The sequence below is a fragment of the Colletes latitarsis genome, chromosome 6 (genome assembly GCF_051014445.1).
Source record: "Colletes latitarsis isolate SP2378_abdomen chromosome 6, iyColLati1, whole genome shotgun sequence".
NCBI lineage: Eukaryota > Metazoa > Arthropoda > Insecta > Hymenoptera > Colletidae > Colletes > Colletes latitarsis.
This window is the reverse complement of record NC_135139.1, coordinates 13,232,882-13,247,378: the sequence shown is the minus strand read 5'-3', so window position 1 is coordinate 13,247,378 and position 14,497 is coordinate 13,232,882. Positions and strand designations below refer to the sequence as shown.

Sequence of the window (14,497 nt, the reverse complement as noted above, 5' to 3'; positions counted from 1 at the left end):
GAATTGTGCTCGCTTTTCCGCGCGAAACTTACCGTCGATCAACGCTAAGCTCGTTGTCGCACTTTATCTTGCGTCCGCGGAGGCCATCGCGAAATTTCTTCATCCGCACGCTTCGTGGTTAAGACTCACCCTGTCTTGAAGGAGGAAAGGGGGGGGGGGAGAAATGTCCAGTTTACGCGAGCAGGATAATAACGATTGCTCTAAGGGATCCGGATTTTTCGTTCCACCTCAGTAGCAACGTAACATTGACTTTCGTCTAGGTGTATAGCTCTAACCCTGAACTACATACCGTGGCAGATTCGGTTTCATAATAAAGGACTTGAAATAAGAGAGACACCAGACTCTGTTTGCTGCGACCTTAAAGGTAATGCATTTGTGTCCCTGGCCTGAATAAGCTTATTGTGTACTTGGGTAATTATTGAGGGTCTAGCTTGAAAACCTAATGATCGAGTGGTACGTAAGATTTCTTTTTGCGAAAACTGTTGGACAGTTTCGAACTCTGTATCGGAGTTGGGTGTTGTTAGAATCGTTTCTAATAAATATTTATCCGTAACAAATTATTATTACTTTATTTATTCGAATAATAATATGAATAGTAGTCAGGTCTTCTGGAATAAATTTACTTACAATTTTAAGTTTTAGTCTTGAAAGAAAGAAATTTCACGTTTAATTTTAATTTTGAAAATCCAAGATTACTTTGGGGTTATGGAATTATACCTCGTTGAATATTAGCTATCGTATGCAGTGGAAAAAATATACACTTATATGCAAAATAAGCATTGATGATCTAGAAAAATGAAAAAAAGATGATATCATACAAATTCCATACAAAATATTGTTTGTGTTATTACAACCGTGAAGATATTCAAGTGGACCATTTTAAAAAGTGTAGGAAGTATTTATTTACTATTTTTTAAGTATATAATTTGGTTACAGACTTCCTTTACATTAATTAAAATAATTAGGAGCCACTGATATAAAGAATCCAGTTCGAAGTCCTATAATATTGTCAATTCATTACAAACTTCATTACAATCTTTATAGGATAATAATTTTACGAAATAAATCTTTATGAGAATCTAAATAATGATTTTTTCTATGCCACAACTAAACAAACACTATATTGATGATTAGATGATTGGATTTTTAATAATCTGCTCAACAAGCATGGATAAAATGATTCTGGGAATTGAAACCAACAGCTCTTTTTCAAATTCTATGGAAATTGACGAGGGAAGATGTTAGACAGTTTAATGTAATTTACTTACCCTCCTCTGAATCTTCTTTCTTTGAGTCGTATAATTTTATTTTACAGAATTCTTAAATAGAGATATTGGGGTATGAATTCTCGTGAAAATTCTTATTTTGAAATTTTTTTATGGTGAAAATGACAATGACCTCTATAAATCGTCATTATGGGTACCAAGAGAAATTCTCCAAGCGATCCTCCACCAACTGCCATCAACATGTTGACTCATAATTTAGCCTACATTGCTCAAAAGTGTGTCCTTGATAACATATGTCAAGGTCAAGGTCACCGGGGCTTTCTCTTCGATTACCAAAATTTTTCGTAAATAAATCTTGGAAACTACAGGCGAGATGGCCCATTTTCCAAATAATTATCAAAATATTAAATAAGTAACAGCTTCACCAGATTATATTTGAAATTGATCAACGTACGAGCACTTTCTACGCTCATTGTATCTGTGTTCGCGATATTTTGTCGCGCGTTATTTTTGCCCGTGATATTTTGTCTACCTGTATTCTAGCTTTATTTAGGAGCGCGCTAAATCTTGCGAAAACAAAATGATGTTAATTCCACCAAAAGGTTGACGGAAATACCATTGGCAGTTTCTACGAGTCGCCTCGCGTTGTGTTATTTTTTTTAAGCTCGCCGTTTGCTTGCCGGCCAAACTCGCGGAAAAGGAAGAAAATCGAAAAATGAGATCGCTGATTTCTCAATGTGTAACAAGGCCGGAGGCGTGAAACGCGACGAATCGCGTGCGTGGCACAAGCCGGAAACGCTTCGCGCTAACGCGCCAACAAATCTCTCGCGGGACACCTTTTATGCGCGGAAGACGGTTTACGAGGACGGGTAACTAGGTATCTTCTGAAATACAGCTGCTACGATCCTGGACTATTAACCGCGGGTGAACGCCGACCGTCGGGTAAAAAGAGATCGAGCGAAAGCCGACGAGATAATAGATTTTCCTTTATCCGACTATCGTCGCGTCGTGAATGAAAAAAAATTCGTTCGCGATGACAGTGATTACGATCACGAGGTTGACGGTAATAATGCTGGTCGTGAGAAATTGGTTGCGATTCTGGTGGACGACGATGAAAAATGCGTATCGCGTACCATAGAAATGCCGTGATTTTTGTTCCGAACCGTAATAAGATTTTACGACGCTATCGGAGTATCGTCGTAATTTTTTGAACGATTTCTATAATTCTTTCTTTCTTACCTCCGGTGATATTTGTCTTGAAAAAACAGGCTTCGTTTTCTCGCGTGTCGGTTCTCGCATCTTAAAAGTGAAAGTCGAATTTATAGTCTATATAGTAAAGAGCCCAATTAAAGTCCGTAGAAGAAAATTTTAAAAACAGCATAATTTAGAGTTAATCTTGAATTATTATTCGGAGTTATTTTAAAAATTATTATCTGATACATAAATTTCTGAGATTCTACCACTGATAATTGCATAGTTTATTTTCTTTGCTTTTCTCTGCCGACGCTATCCGTTCTCTGCCTAGACTGATCAACTTTTTTCTCGACGTCGCAGAGAGTGGCTTGATTACGAGTACTCCGCGTTCATCACTGTACAACGCTTTTTCCGTGCTTGTAATTGCACACTTACGCAGTCTGTAATTTTTACATTTACGCCTATGAGAAGCGGTTCCCTTTCCAGTAGTCAGCCAGCTAAATTAACGAATGTGTGTTTTACCGCGAAGGAAGTACTTACGTAGCGGTTAATTCGACGTTCAATTATGACCGTGATAATTACACCGGGGCTCGTGTAACGTGAAATTCATTTATAATCGTTCGCTTTGATATATGGTATCTGTCATAATTATTGTTATTTAACTTGTGTGTCTTTCTGTGGTTCACGAATTGAAAGAAAAATCGATTCTGAAAATCGGACAAAAATTAAATATTCACACTTCCTACCTATTAATATATTCTTCAGTGAAAATATAAAGCAACGATTGAAATTCTTTATAAGATTCATTAATATTTACATGCAATATATTTAAGGATTATTTATAGTAATTACTTAATTCAGACTATAATTAATATTTAATTAAATATTTTTATCGACACTATAAATAGGCTGTAACTACTATTTAAATAATTAAATATACTTAATTACATATTAAGTACAATGTGATTAATTAATTAATGGAGAAAAGGCTATACAAATTTGTAGAAACTATAAAATCATACCAATTTTAAAGAATCGTAAAGTAACAAAAAAGTTTTTAATTTTTATTTCGAAAGATTAATTGTTCTCGATTCTTTAACATTTTAAGAACGCGCAAGTAAAAGGAAATTTTGAAAATTAACAAATCCCTAGTTTAATGTGCAGATTGAAGAGAATTGATTTCTTTAAAAGATCGGTAAGTTCCATTTAAAAAAAAAGTGCAATAGCGCTTTACAACCGTACCGGTGTATACGCGAAAAAAGTTTTATAGTATTATAACAGAGTTGAGTTCCACGGAGATAAAAATAATTAATATATACGAATTAGGATAATTACATCAATTATTTTACGGCACGATTATATAACGAATGATATAAAATTGTCTTTTCGTGGAACACTATACGTTGCATAAATTGTTTGTAAATGTCGTGGTCCGCGTCTGGCCCACTGGTGATTGCCTACATGCGTGTTAAAGCGTAATAAAAATTTTACGAGTGTAATGAAAGGAAAAGGAAAGGGATAAATTTCGCTTCTTGATCGGTTTCTGTCTTTGTCGGAATTCGGCCAAGACGACGTGCTGTCGATTTGGAGCGTCACCGAGATTTTCGTTCCCGTTCCCACTCGTACACTCCGCTTGTTATTATTGGAATGGTCCACCTCCTCATGTCGTGAGGGCTGCCAAACTTACCTAACACTCGTGGAGGTAATTAGAATTTCCTCTCTCTTTCTCGCGTAGTCTCACTCCCGGTGGCCTTGTAGCTACCGGTACAAGAACACTCGAGGTACTATTAAAAATACGGGGAACACACGATCTACGAATGTGTATTTTCTTTTTGCGTTTCGAGGCATTCCATAATAGACAGTTTGATTAAAAATTGATGATTTGGCGTTAGGAAGAATGTCAGAAAACGGATGGATTCCATGGAAGTTTATTTTCGATCTCCTCGGTCTTTTTTCTTTCTTTTACCAAGGAGCACGCAACTTCGTTTCAATGGAAGCAATTAAGTCTTTGTAAAAATGATTTTATTTAATCCTTCATATTCGATTTCAGTAACAGATTTTTGTTCATTAAAAAACCTTTTAAACAGTTTAACAGAAAACAAACGTTTTGAAATGTTTGAAATAGTAAACGCTTATACATATACTTTTTGACAATTGAGTCCGAGGATGAAAGTACAGAAAAGGTAAAAATTGGCCATAAAGAGGGTGTTTCAAATTAAAATCGTTCTCTTTATTATTTAGAGCAATAAAACCAGACACTGAAAACAAAATTTATTAATGGTTAAAAGTGCAAAATTAAGAAGATTAAATTTAATATTAAACTATGTTTTCAGTTATTTTTCTTCGAGCTTCGACTATCTGGTTTGCCCCTCTAAGCCACTTAATCGAGATCCCACTGTACATTAAAGACTAAACTATCTACTCTAAAAATATAATTTAATTTTAAATTTAATTTCACGAACGTTTGTTTCTCTTTCTCTTATTTATTTTATTTTATGTCGCATGCCACCTTTTGGGGTATCAGCGACTACGTTTGCATAGTTCATTTGTACTCCATAGTGTATAGTGAAATACCTATACAAGATTTATATTGAATCATTAGATTGGAGTATTATATAAAGTTCACGGTTTTTATTTCTTTTAAAAATTGCAATGTTTTTTTGCACGTAATTCGTAATTTAGTTGTTATTTGATAGTTCTTCGTATTTTGGACACTTTGTTAAAATGTGATCGATAGTTAGGGCTTGTTTGTGTCAAAACCGAAGAAAATTGTCGAATAAAAATTTGGAAGAAATGAATAATACGTGACATCCTGTTTCTGTTTGCAGCCAATCGTCAGAAGGCTCAACCGATAGCCACGTCGAATCGTACCGAGAGCAAAGATGTCCGTGCCAGTACGTTGCCACGAAGGCGAGGGGATGTCAGTCCGGTCGTTTCGACGCCGCAGAATAGCCCCAGTCGTCAAAGTCCACGAACATCGACGCCCAGCGTCGACAGCGCCGTCGGTTCCGCGGAAGGCCTGGGCGTTCCTCAGACCGGAAACCTCGAAGAGATTCGACCGAGAAGCGATGGTTCCGACAGTCTGGCAACGTCCAGTGCCCTCACGAGCCCAGAACCACCGGTTCCTGAGATCAACGAACCAAGAGTGGACTTGGTGCAGCCTGACGCACTTCCGATTGAGATCCTTGCATCCGAACCTGTCTATCCTCTCGTCGAGAACGCGGCAATCGAAGAAACCGTACAGAAAGGTTCGTTTCTCTTCTCTCAAGTAGCATTGATCTCGATAAAAAAAGATTTCTACAAATTACTCGAAGTCTAGTTCAATTACAAAAAGTATCCCAAAAATTAGGAACTGTACATTTATTTATAAAGAAAACAATTTTTTCATAAATAACATTATTTCATAGTGAATAACTTAAACATCCATTTGTACGAACACACTGATCGTCGAAGTTTAGAGTAATTCAAAATTCAATATAAATAATTAATATCTGGGAAAATTTAATTATGAATGTTTGTTCACAATTTGAATCATTATTTCTATATTATAATATTTAAAGTAACTTTATAAATAAATAAAAAACATACATACAAAGATATATCAATTATATCACTTAAAAAATGTTTCCATTTCAAAATTTTAGATTGTGGAAATTATAAAAATATGTTAGGTACATGGATTTTCGCGATCCTTCGTCTTTTATCGCATAACATGCAGCACACTTATTAGTGTCAGTGTTTGGCAAGTATTTAATCTATTCAAAGTCCAATCAATTATAATGAACGTGAGAAAAATTTTTTAAAATATATCACCATATATCGAACCCCTAATTAACCTACATTTCATAGTACCATTTTTGAATATTGAAAATGACAAAGATTTAAATTTCTATATCAAATCCGGATACATTAGTGCTTGTAAAGCAACGTCAAATATAAAAAGAATACATTTTAATTTAAAAATCCATAAAATTCATTTAAATTTCCCTAATCAAATATCATTCTACTTCCTATCGTTTTAATGCTATGACCAGATTCAATCTCGTATGACACTCTACACAATTTGGTAACGAAAGCAAGTCTTCCAAATTAAATACCAAAAGAAAGTTCTCGACCGGTCAACATTTTTTTTCTACAAAAACAATTTCGTCATATACAAGATCAAGAACGAAATCGAGGAAGGCTTTCAAAGATACGAAATCGTCAACACACGGGACACGACCGAGTTTGTACATTGGTTTCGTATGTAGCAACAGTTTGTTATTTGGCTGATTTCGTCACTAGAAATTGGCAACATATTATTACGAACTCCGACATCCTCGCGGCTTGTAATTTTAATTTAATGACTTTATCCGTGCCAGAATCGCACCTTCCGTGTTCTCCCTTCCCGACTCGATGCACCTGACGTTCGTTCTCCGTGCCTGATCGTGGTTCGTAATAGGTCGTTTCGCTCTGCACGAAAGATTCAACGACCTGTGCTCTTAATTATCGGATATTCGTTGACACGTTTATCGAAGCATCGACTGGCAGGGATTAGGAATCGCTCGTTGAAAGTGGCTCGGAGTCGTTGATGTATTAGCATCGAATCGAACCGGATCAGCGGCCAAATAATTTCACCTGTCCGCGGCCGAGGGGAAGGGATAAAAGGACTATTTTCGGTGCATCGACAGGAGTACGAGGCACAAAGGTGCACCCAAGTTTCCGCTATATTTCGTGCGGTTCTATTTTCAGAACGGTGGGTGCCAGAGAACGAAATAGAAGTTTCAACGTCGTAGAGTTATAGCCGCCTCCATTGATGACTTCATGCGCGTTCGCTCGTGGCTAGAGACCGCTAATTACAATAAATGTTAGCCCACGGTGATCTGTTGACCTACGACAGCAACTGTTAACTCGACTTGTTTTCGTTTCCGTTATTTCTCGATCGGTGTTAAGAGTGTTATACAGGATCTTAACGTTCGTCATTATTTTTCCGGTATTTAAGTTTGAAGAGACATTATAGTTCGTACTAAACTTATTATCGTATTTATAAATAGGTGTAATAACTCATGAAATATTTCTTTAACCTTTGACGGAATGGTATACGTTTTGAAACGGTCGGAAGAACTATATTAGATTTCTTACTTAATCTTTATATTAAGACTTTAACGATCGGAGATTCCATATGGCGTCAAAGCGCCGCGAATCATTAACGATTGGCGACGCCATTAGGCGGTTGCGCATCAAATCCGTCTAAAATTTCTAAACAAACGTATGACTTCAATTTCACTAGAAAAATCGTGGAATGCAACTTAATAATAACACTTCGTCTGTTATTACTGAACTGCAACTGTTTATCAAGTCATTATACAAGACATTACACTTATCTCGTAAACCACGAAGTGGTTTTTTGCGCGAAGGAGAACGCAGCACCGACGACATCGCGATGTTCCTATTTTTATTCAACGATTCTCTGAAAACATGATTCAACACATTAAAAAGGCAATTATTGAAGTAAATTTTTCATTTGATAATTACAGTTTTCTTTCTAAGTGCTTATGTAAAGTTAACCTTAATCGTTTATCTTTTATTTTACGTTTTATATTTCTTAAATTTAATCCCCTTAAAACGGTTCATACAATTTTATCTAAATTTGCTACATTTTTCTGGGAATTATATTTCATCAAAAAATGATTTAGTTTAGACACGAAACCCGTAATAATAATATTAATACTTACTTCTTCCATCTACCCATTCTGCCCGAAGACGAATGCAACAACCTTAATTCCCACTTAATTTTAAAACTGCAAAGAACGTATACAAATCTTTCTATTTATTTCTTAATTTTATTTACAATGTGGATGAGAAAGAAAAAATTTAGAGTAACCTGTTGGTGTCGAAATTCGTCTCCGCTGTAAGAGAAATGAACATACTAAGCAATGTTCATTTTAAGAATCATTACTGTAATATTTTTTGTCTTTTTTAATTAGAATAATCTCTTAGTATGGAAATTCGCGTCTGTTGTACGAGAAATGGACTTGCCAACACCGGAGCGACGTTCATTTTAAGAATCATTATTGTACATAACATTCGGTACACGTTGAGAGGTGGAGGGTTATTTAACATACTATCGCGTTAAAATTGTAAAATGTGGTTTACCGTCTGTCACAGAAAATAGGATAGAGCCGCACGAGGTGATAATAACACCCCCGCCGGAAGAACCACGGCTGAGCCAGGCGAGCGAGGGCAGCGAAGCAACTAGCGAGGCACCTTCGGAGGCGTCCTCGCCATCGGGTAAAACGAGAAGGTATCGAGGGGACACCAGCAAAAGGAGAAAGGGCGTGTACATAACCCAATGGCCAGAACCCTTAGAGACGGACAGGAACAAGTTGTCAGCACAGAGCAGCGAGGAAAGAGACGAACCACCTGCGACGCCCAGCGACCTCTCCGACTGCGAAGGCCACACGCCTAGAAGGTAACACGAGAACCAACACTAATACAATGGTGAACGAAAGTATAGGAACGCAATTCCCTATGAAAACGATCGAAATAATCAAAACAACCGAAACAATTGCTTGTATCAATTTTACGATGTTTTGTTTATATACAAAAACACAGTTCTATAGTCCAAAAGTCGAAACATAGAAAACATATGTGTCTAGCAGAATCATCTTACATCTGGGCAAAAGTAATCGTACAATGTTAATAATAATAACAACAAATGAAAGCTATTAACATTTCGAGTGCACTAATATCTTTATCTTACTTTGCATAAATTATTTGCAAACGTTGTTCAACCATGGTTGCCTTTACCATCATGCATAGTCTATCATTATTGTCAATATTTTCACTGCTTACCAGTATCGAAGGACGGGTTTTAAAATATCTAGAAATTCTTCAATCTTCCATCTGAACGTCGGTCCTTCCTTGAAAACTGACCGCGCATAATCGATAATATGGTTAATGCTTGTCAGTATTTACAATATTATTGATCGTGTGCGTGTCACTTAACTCGTCGTTATCCTTAATGAGAAATTAACTAGTCAATCTTATGTCAATTTCTTGGGTAATCAATGGCGTGAGTTATTGGAAGAAGTACCATTAGATGTTGTACGTCGCAGTATGATTTGTGCATGACTATGCACAGTCATATTTCAGCAGAATGGCTAGACAGTTCTCGAACGAACGATTTTCTAACAGATGGATAGTTGGATAAGTTGTAGACGACCTACTGCCACGTATTCTCTTTTTTGAGGTTGAAATTTTCATATTTAAAAATATTAATCGTAAATAAACAGTTGAACCAATTGTAGCTGGTCAGTTTGTGACTGAAAATTATTGAAGTACAAAAATGATTAAAATATATGCATACAGTAACTACGTGAACACCCTCGATACGTACGTTTTCCAATTTTTAAATGTGTGAACTAAAGTTATTTGGTAATATTGTTACTTCAAACAAGAATATCTGTGAGCAAGGTTGTTTGAGATAACAGTTTTACCAAGTAATATTCGTATATTTGAGAACAGGAAAACATGTACATACATACAGGGTGTTCGGCCACCCCTGGGGAAAATATTAATAGAGGATTCTAGAGGCCAAAATAAGACGAATATCAAGAATACCAATTTGTTGATGGAGGCTTCGTTAAAAACTTATTAACAATTAAATTCAAAAATTTCAAATCGTTCTAGAAAAATTATTTTAGGTTGCGGGGGTCAATTATAATCATTTTTGGTGAATAGACATATCCCCGAAATCCTACCCACTTTCTAGAAAAAAATTAGAGAAGATGTGAAATTTTTCGACGACAAAAAAAATTTTTTAATCATTCTAAAAAAATTATATTTAATTACAGGGATCAATTACAAGCATTTTTTGTCATAACACATATCCCCGAAATCCTACTCAGTTTCGAGAAAAAAATTCCTTATCGAAAATATAATTTCTGGCTAGAAATGTCTGCCCGAATTTTCATGCGAATCTTTAAAACGTCATAACTTCTGAACGGATTGGACGATTTTAATGTTTAAAAAAGCAAACTACGCGTATTTTGATGGAGAATATGTACAAATCGCAAAAATATTCGGAAAGTTGGTCCTTGACCCCGCAAAATGAGAAAAACCCCATAAAAATGGTCCAATTTTCAAACAGTTATAACTCCTACAATTGTGAATATATTTCAATGAAACTTTTTTCTGAAGTAGAGCTCATGGGTACCTACAAAAAAGTATTAGACAATTTTTCTGTAGGGCGCTAAACAAAATTACTAAAAATGAAAAAGGAATTTTTAAGAAAAATCGACAGGGGGTAGGTGCCTAAATTTTTCGACGAAAAAAAAAATTTTTAATTAATTCTGAAAAAATTATTTTCGGTTGCGGGGGTCAATTACAACCATTTTTGGTGAATAGACATACCTCAAAATCCTACCTACTTTCTAGAAAAAAATTCAAGAAGGTGTGAAATTTTTCGACGGAAAAAAAACATTTCAAATCGTTTTGGAAAAATTATTTTCGGTTGAGGGGGTTAATTATAATCATATTTGGTGAATAGACATACCCTCGAAATCTTGCGCATTTTCGAGAAAAAAATTCAATACGGTCGGAACTTTAAACGTTAATAACTGTTTACCAAAGCCTTCATCAACAAATTGGTATTCTTGATTTTCGTCTTATTTTGGCCTCTAAAATCCGCCATTAAAATTTTTCTCAGGGGTGGCCGAACACCCTGTATGTTTATAACAAACTTTTAATAATTATTCACGGAATTAAATCTGAATTATTTGTACATTAACAAGTATTTAGCTATCTTGCATGAATTTTAATTGCTCCATTAATTTATATATCATTATTGAAGAGGAGTTCCATGTAGAAAGACTAAAACTTTAATGCTTTTCATAAATTTGGACAAAGAAGAAGGAAAAATTTCCTTTTCTTTGCATTTCAATTTTTATTTAATTTTTTAGATGTTTACAATATTGAATATAAGCTGATAAAAAGCACGCTTTAGCGTTGTTAAAAAAAATATAAAAACCTCCCTATTGGAATTTCTGTGCTGATATTCACCGTAGTAAACATTTCATGTGTTAATTTTTTGAATATTTTCAATATTTAACTGAAATTGACGAGAAGCATGCTTTAGCGTTGTTAAAAAAAATATGAAAAACTCTATTGGAATTTTTGCACTGATGTTCATGGTATTAAACATTTCACATGCTAGTTTTTACGCGCCGTTACGCACGGTTAGCGTCTCACAGTGTTTGAACAAGAAATTTCACAATGCGTGGTTATACGCGGACTGAAATAACTGATATGCACCTGGTTTACGGTTCAAGTTCAGGGAATGAGAGAGAAAAGCAACGTCACTATGCACAGCTGTACTCCGGGTGGCGAATACGCCATCATGCTAGCTTTTCTGCAACCGATAGACGGTAGCGCAAAGCGTTCCATTTAGTTTAGACATTCACGTACTAAGTTTATTTGTCTTTCTTATTTAGAAATAGAACCGTGCACTTACCGCAGGAGTAAGTTATTAAATGTAATAACACGTAAATATTGTAGACAAATACACACAACCAGATCAACATCGACTAATGTTCTAAACACAGCCCAACAATTCACCCTTTAAGGGGGTATTTTACTATAACCGCATGTTTTCAATGTGATATTTGGGAATTAGTTAAGAGAAAACTAATAAACCTATGAAGCTTTTGTTTTGCATACATATTCACACATGTTTAAATAGATACCATACAACAATTTCATAAAGCATTTCATAGGAAATTGAATGAGTTGCAAAATAATTGCAGTCTCCCTAGTAATTTGAAATAAACGAACACTATTTCATTTGATTCGCTATAAATGTGGTTATCGTTCGAACCACAATAAATAATGCAATAAAAAATATATACACCAGTACATATACAGTTGCTTATCTTTAATATAAAAGTTATTTTTGTTTTTCAAAATTATTCGAAGGTTAATGTACCCTATGTGGTTGAATTTGTTTTTTACAAATTTGATTTATACAATGATTTATTCTGTCACCTCATGGTTCTCCTCATGGTTCATGGTGCATTTAAAATTTTAAGCCAATTGGTCAAGTAGATTTTGGGATATCATGGCCATTTTAAAACTTTGAAATTAATTTTCTCGAAATGACATTTTGGTGTATGTATCTTTTTTCCATCCAATGCCTAAATTTTAAAAAACTGAAACCTCGAAGGTGGAGTTTTGTACGGCAATTTCAATTGCTATTGGTTGCAACGAAAGTCCTTATATGGATCTTCCATATGGAGAATTTTTTTATTTACACTTTAAGAAAACGAGACTTTGCACACCACATAATGTTTTAAATTTTCACACAAGCGTACAAAAATTACAAAATTCTATCTTGACTTGTTTTTATAGTACAATACGCGTAGCAAATTCTATTGTTGGAAGGAAACTTTAACGGTTAACCGATTTTATTCTCGTCTGTACAGATACAGTAAAAGACCTCTGCGCGGCCCTTACGGGCAAATGCTCGAGGCTGAAATGGCGAAGCCGCGAACCACCGACATCGCTCTCGAGGAAGGTCTTCGTCCGCGCAGAAAAGTTTCCGCGAATCTCTCGTACAACACAAGTTCAAATAACAGCAGTTCCGAACCGCCCACACCCTGCCACCATAGAACCACTTCCAGCCCAAGCAAACTCGAAGGTCTTCCGGGACCAAGTCCCGAACTCCTCGCGGAACTACTTCGAGGATCTTCAGAGAGGGTGGCGCGTGCACCGGTGCATCGGAACGTGAGTACTAAATTTAATATTATATTAGTTCGTAAGAGAACGACGGAGAGTGGGATACAAGACGAAAGGAATATCGAGGAAGAGAAAGGCGGAAGAAAAATAAGGGGTTGGTGGATTTAATCTTTCGAAACCGTAGAAAATTTATAGCGAATACGAATATATTTCTGACACGAATAATTTTTTAAAAACACGTGTCAAAGAGAGAATTAATCTTTATTTTCAATACGAATTTTAAGTTTGCAAAAATTTTACTGCTACGATATTGGGTTGGTCAAAACATTCGAATAAAAATTTACGAAAAAGTTTGAAGATTGTAATGTAATAAACATGTATCTTTAGACGGAACTCTAAATTTGTTATGTAGCATCCATTAAATTAAAGGTTACCAAATATGCAACAATAAAGACCACTATTGAGTCTTATATTAATTAGAAATGGAATTCTGCTTTAGTTAGTGTTTTGAAACATACAGTTGTTATAAAATTATTTTTAAAATTAAGTTAAATATTATATTACGCAGCAAAATCACCCCACTAAGAATTTTAAAATAGACCAGTGTCAGCCATGTGATATTGAGGATGACGAAATATTGGTGAAATTCTCAGAAATCATAAACACACTGTCACATTCGAGGAAACACATCAATTTCTCGAGTTATTAATATTTCTTAATATTCTTTACCTCTTCACGGCCGAGTTCTTCCGTTCGTAATAAACAACAATTCATGGTATCCATCGATCTTCTAATTCTAAACATTTATTCAGAATTTCAGTGATTACTTTCAATACACAAAGTAACTCGAAAACTGAACACATTACGCATTCTCGAAGTGATTGAAAAGCGACAAACTAACTTAATATCTAGAAAAGTACAATTCCTTGCAATTGTAATTGATGCAATAAGAAAATTCATTTAAAATTAAATATGCACAAAGTTCAAATCAGGTTTGACTAACTTTCTCACGAATTAACACTAGAACTACCAACAATTATAGTGTACTTATTTGTACCAAAGAAATTAAAACGACAGATACGCGAATATACTGCAATGGAAATAGATGTTTATTCATTTTCTTATAGAAAATTACGGTAAATTTTCAAAAGTTCAGTCGAGTAAAGTTTTATTAGGAATTACGAATGGGTCATTTTGACTGTTTTGGTTGCTCTAGTGTTAATCACGGCTCCGGGACGTTTCAACCCTCCGATGGCTTCTGACGATTCTTGTTTACGGTTTCCGAACTGGGAATCGGAGAAACGAGGAAAGAAACCGTCCTACGAGTCATTCGAAACGCACGACTCCAGTCTAGAGACGAAAAT

At 35.2% G+C, this 14,497-nt stretch overlaps 1 protein-coding gene across 8 annotated transcripts in view; it reads left to right on the top strand.

Moving 5' to 3' along the window:
- Positions 1-14,497, top strand: part of LOC143343081 (rho guanine nucleotide exchange factor 17) — an 86,647-nt gene that overhangs the window by 30,887 nt on the left and 41,263 nt on the right. For all 8 annotated transcript variants that reach the window (XM_076767616.1, XM_076767618.1, XM_076767622.1 and 5 more), the window contains exons 6-8: positions 5,249-5,668; positions 8,568-8,871; positions 12,881-13,181. In XM_076767616.1, coding sequence (XP_076623731.1) covers positions 5,249-5,668; positions 8,568-8,871; positions 12,881-13,181 — 1,025 coding nt within the window. The remainder of the gene's footprint in view (positions 1-5,248; positions 5,669-8,567; positions 8,872-12,880; positions 13,182-14,497) is intronic.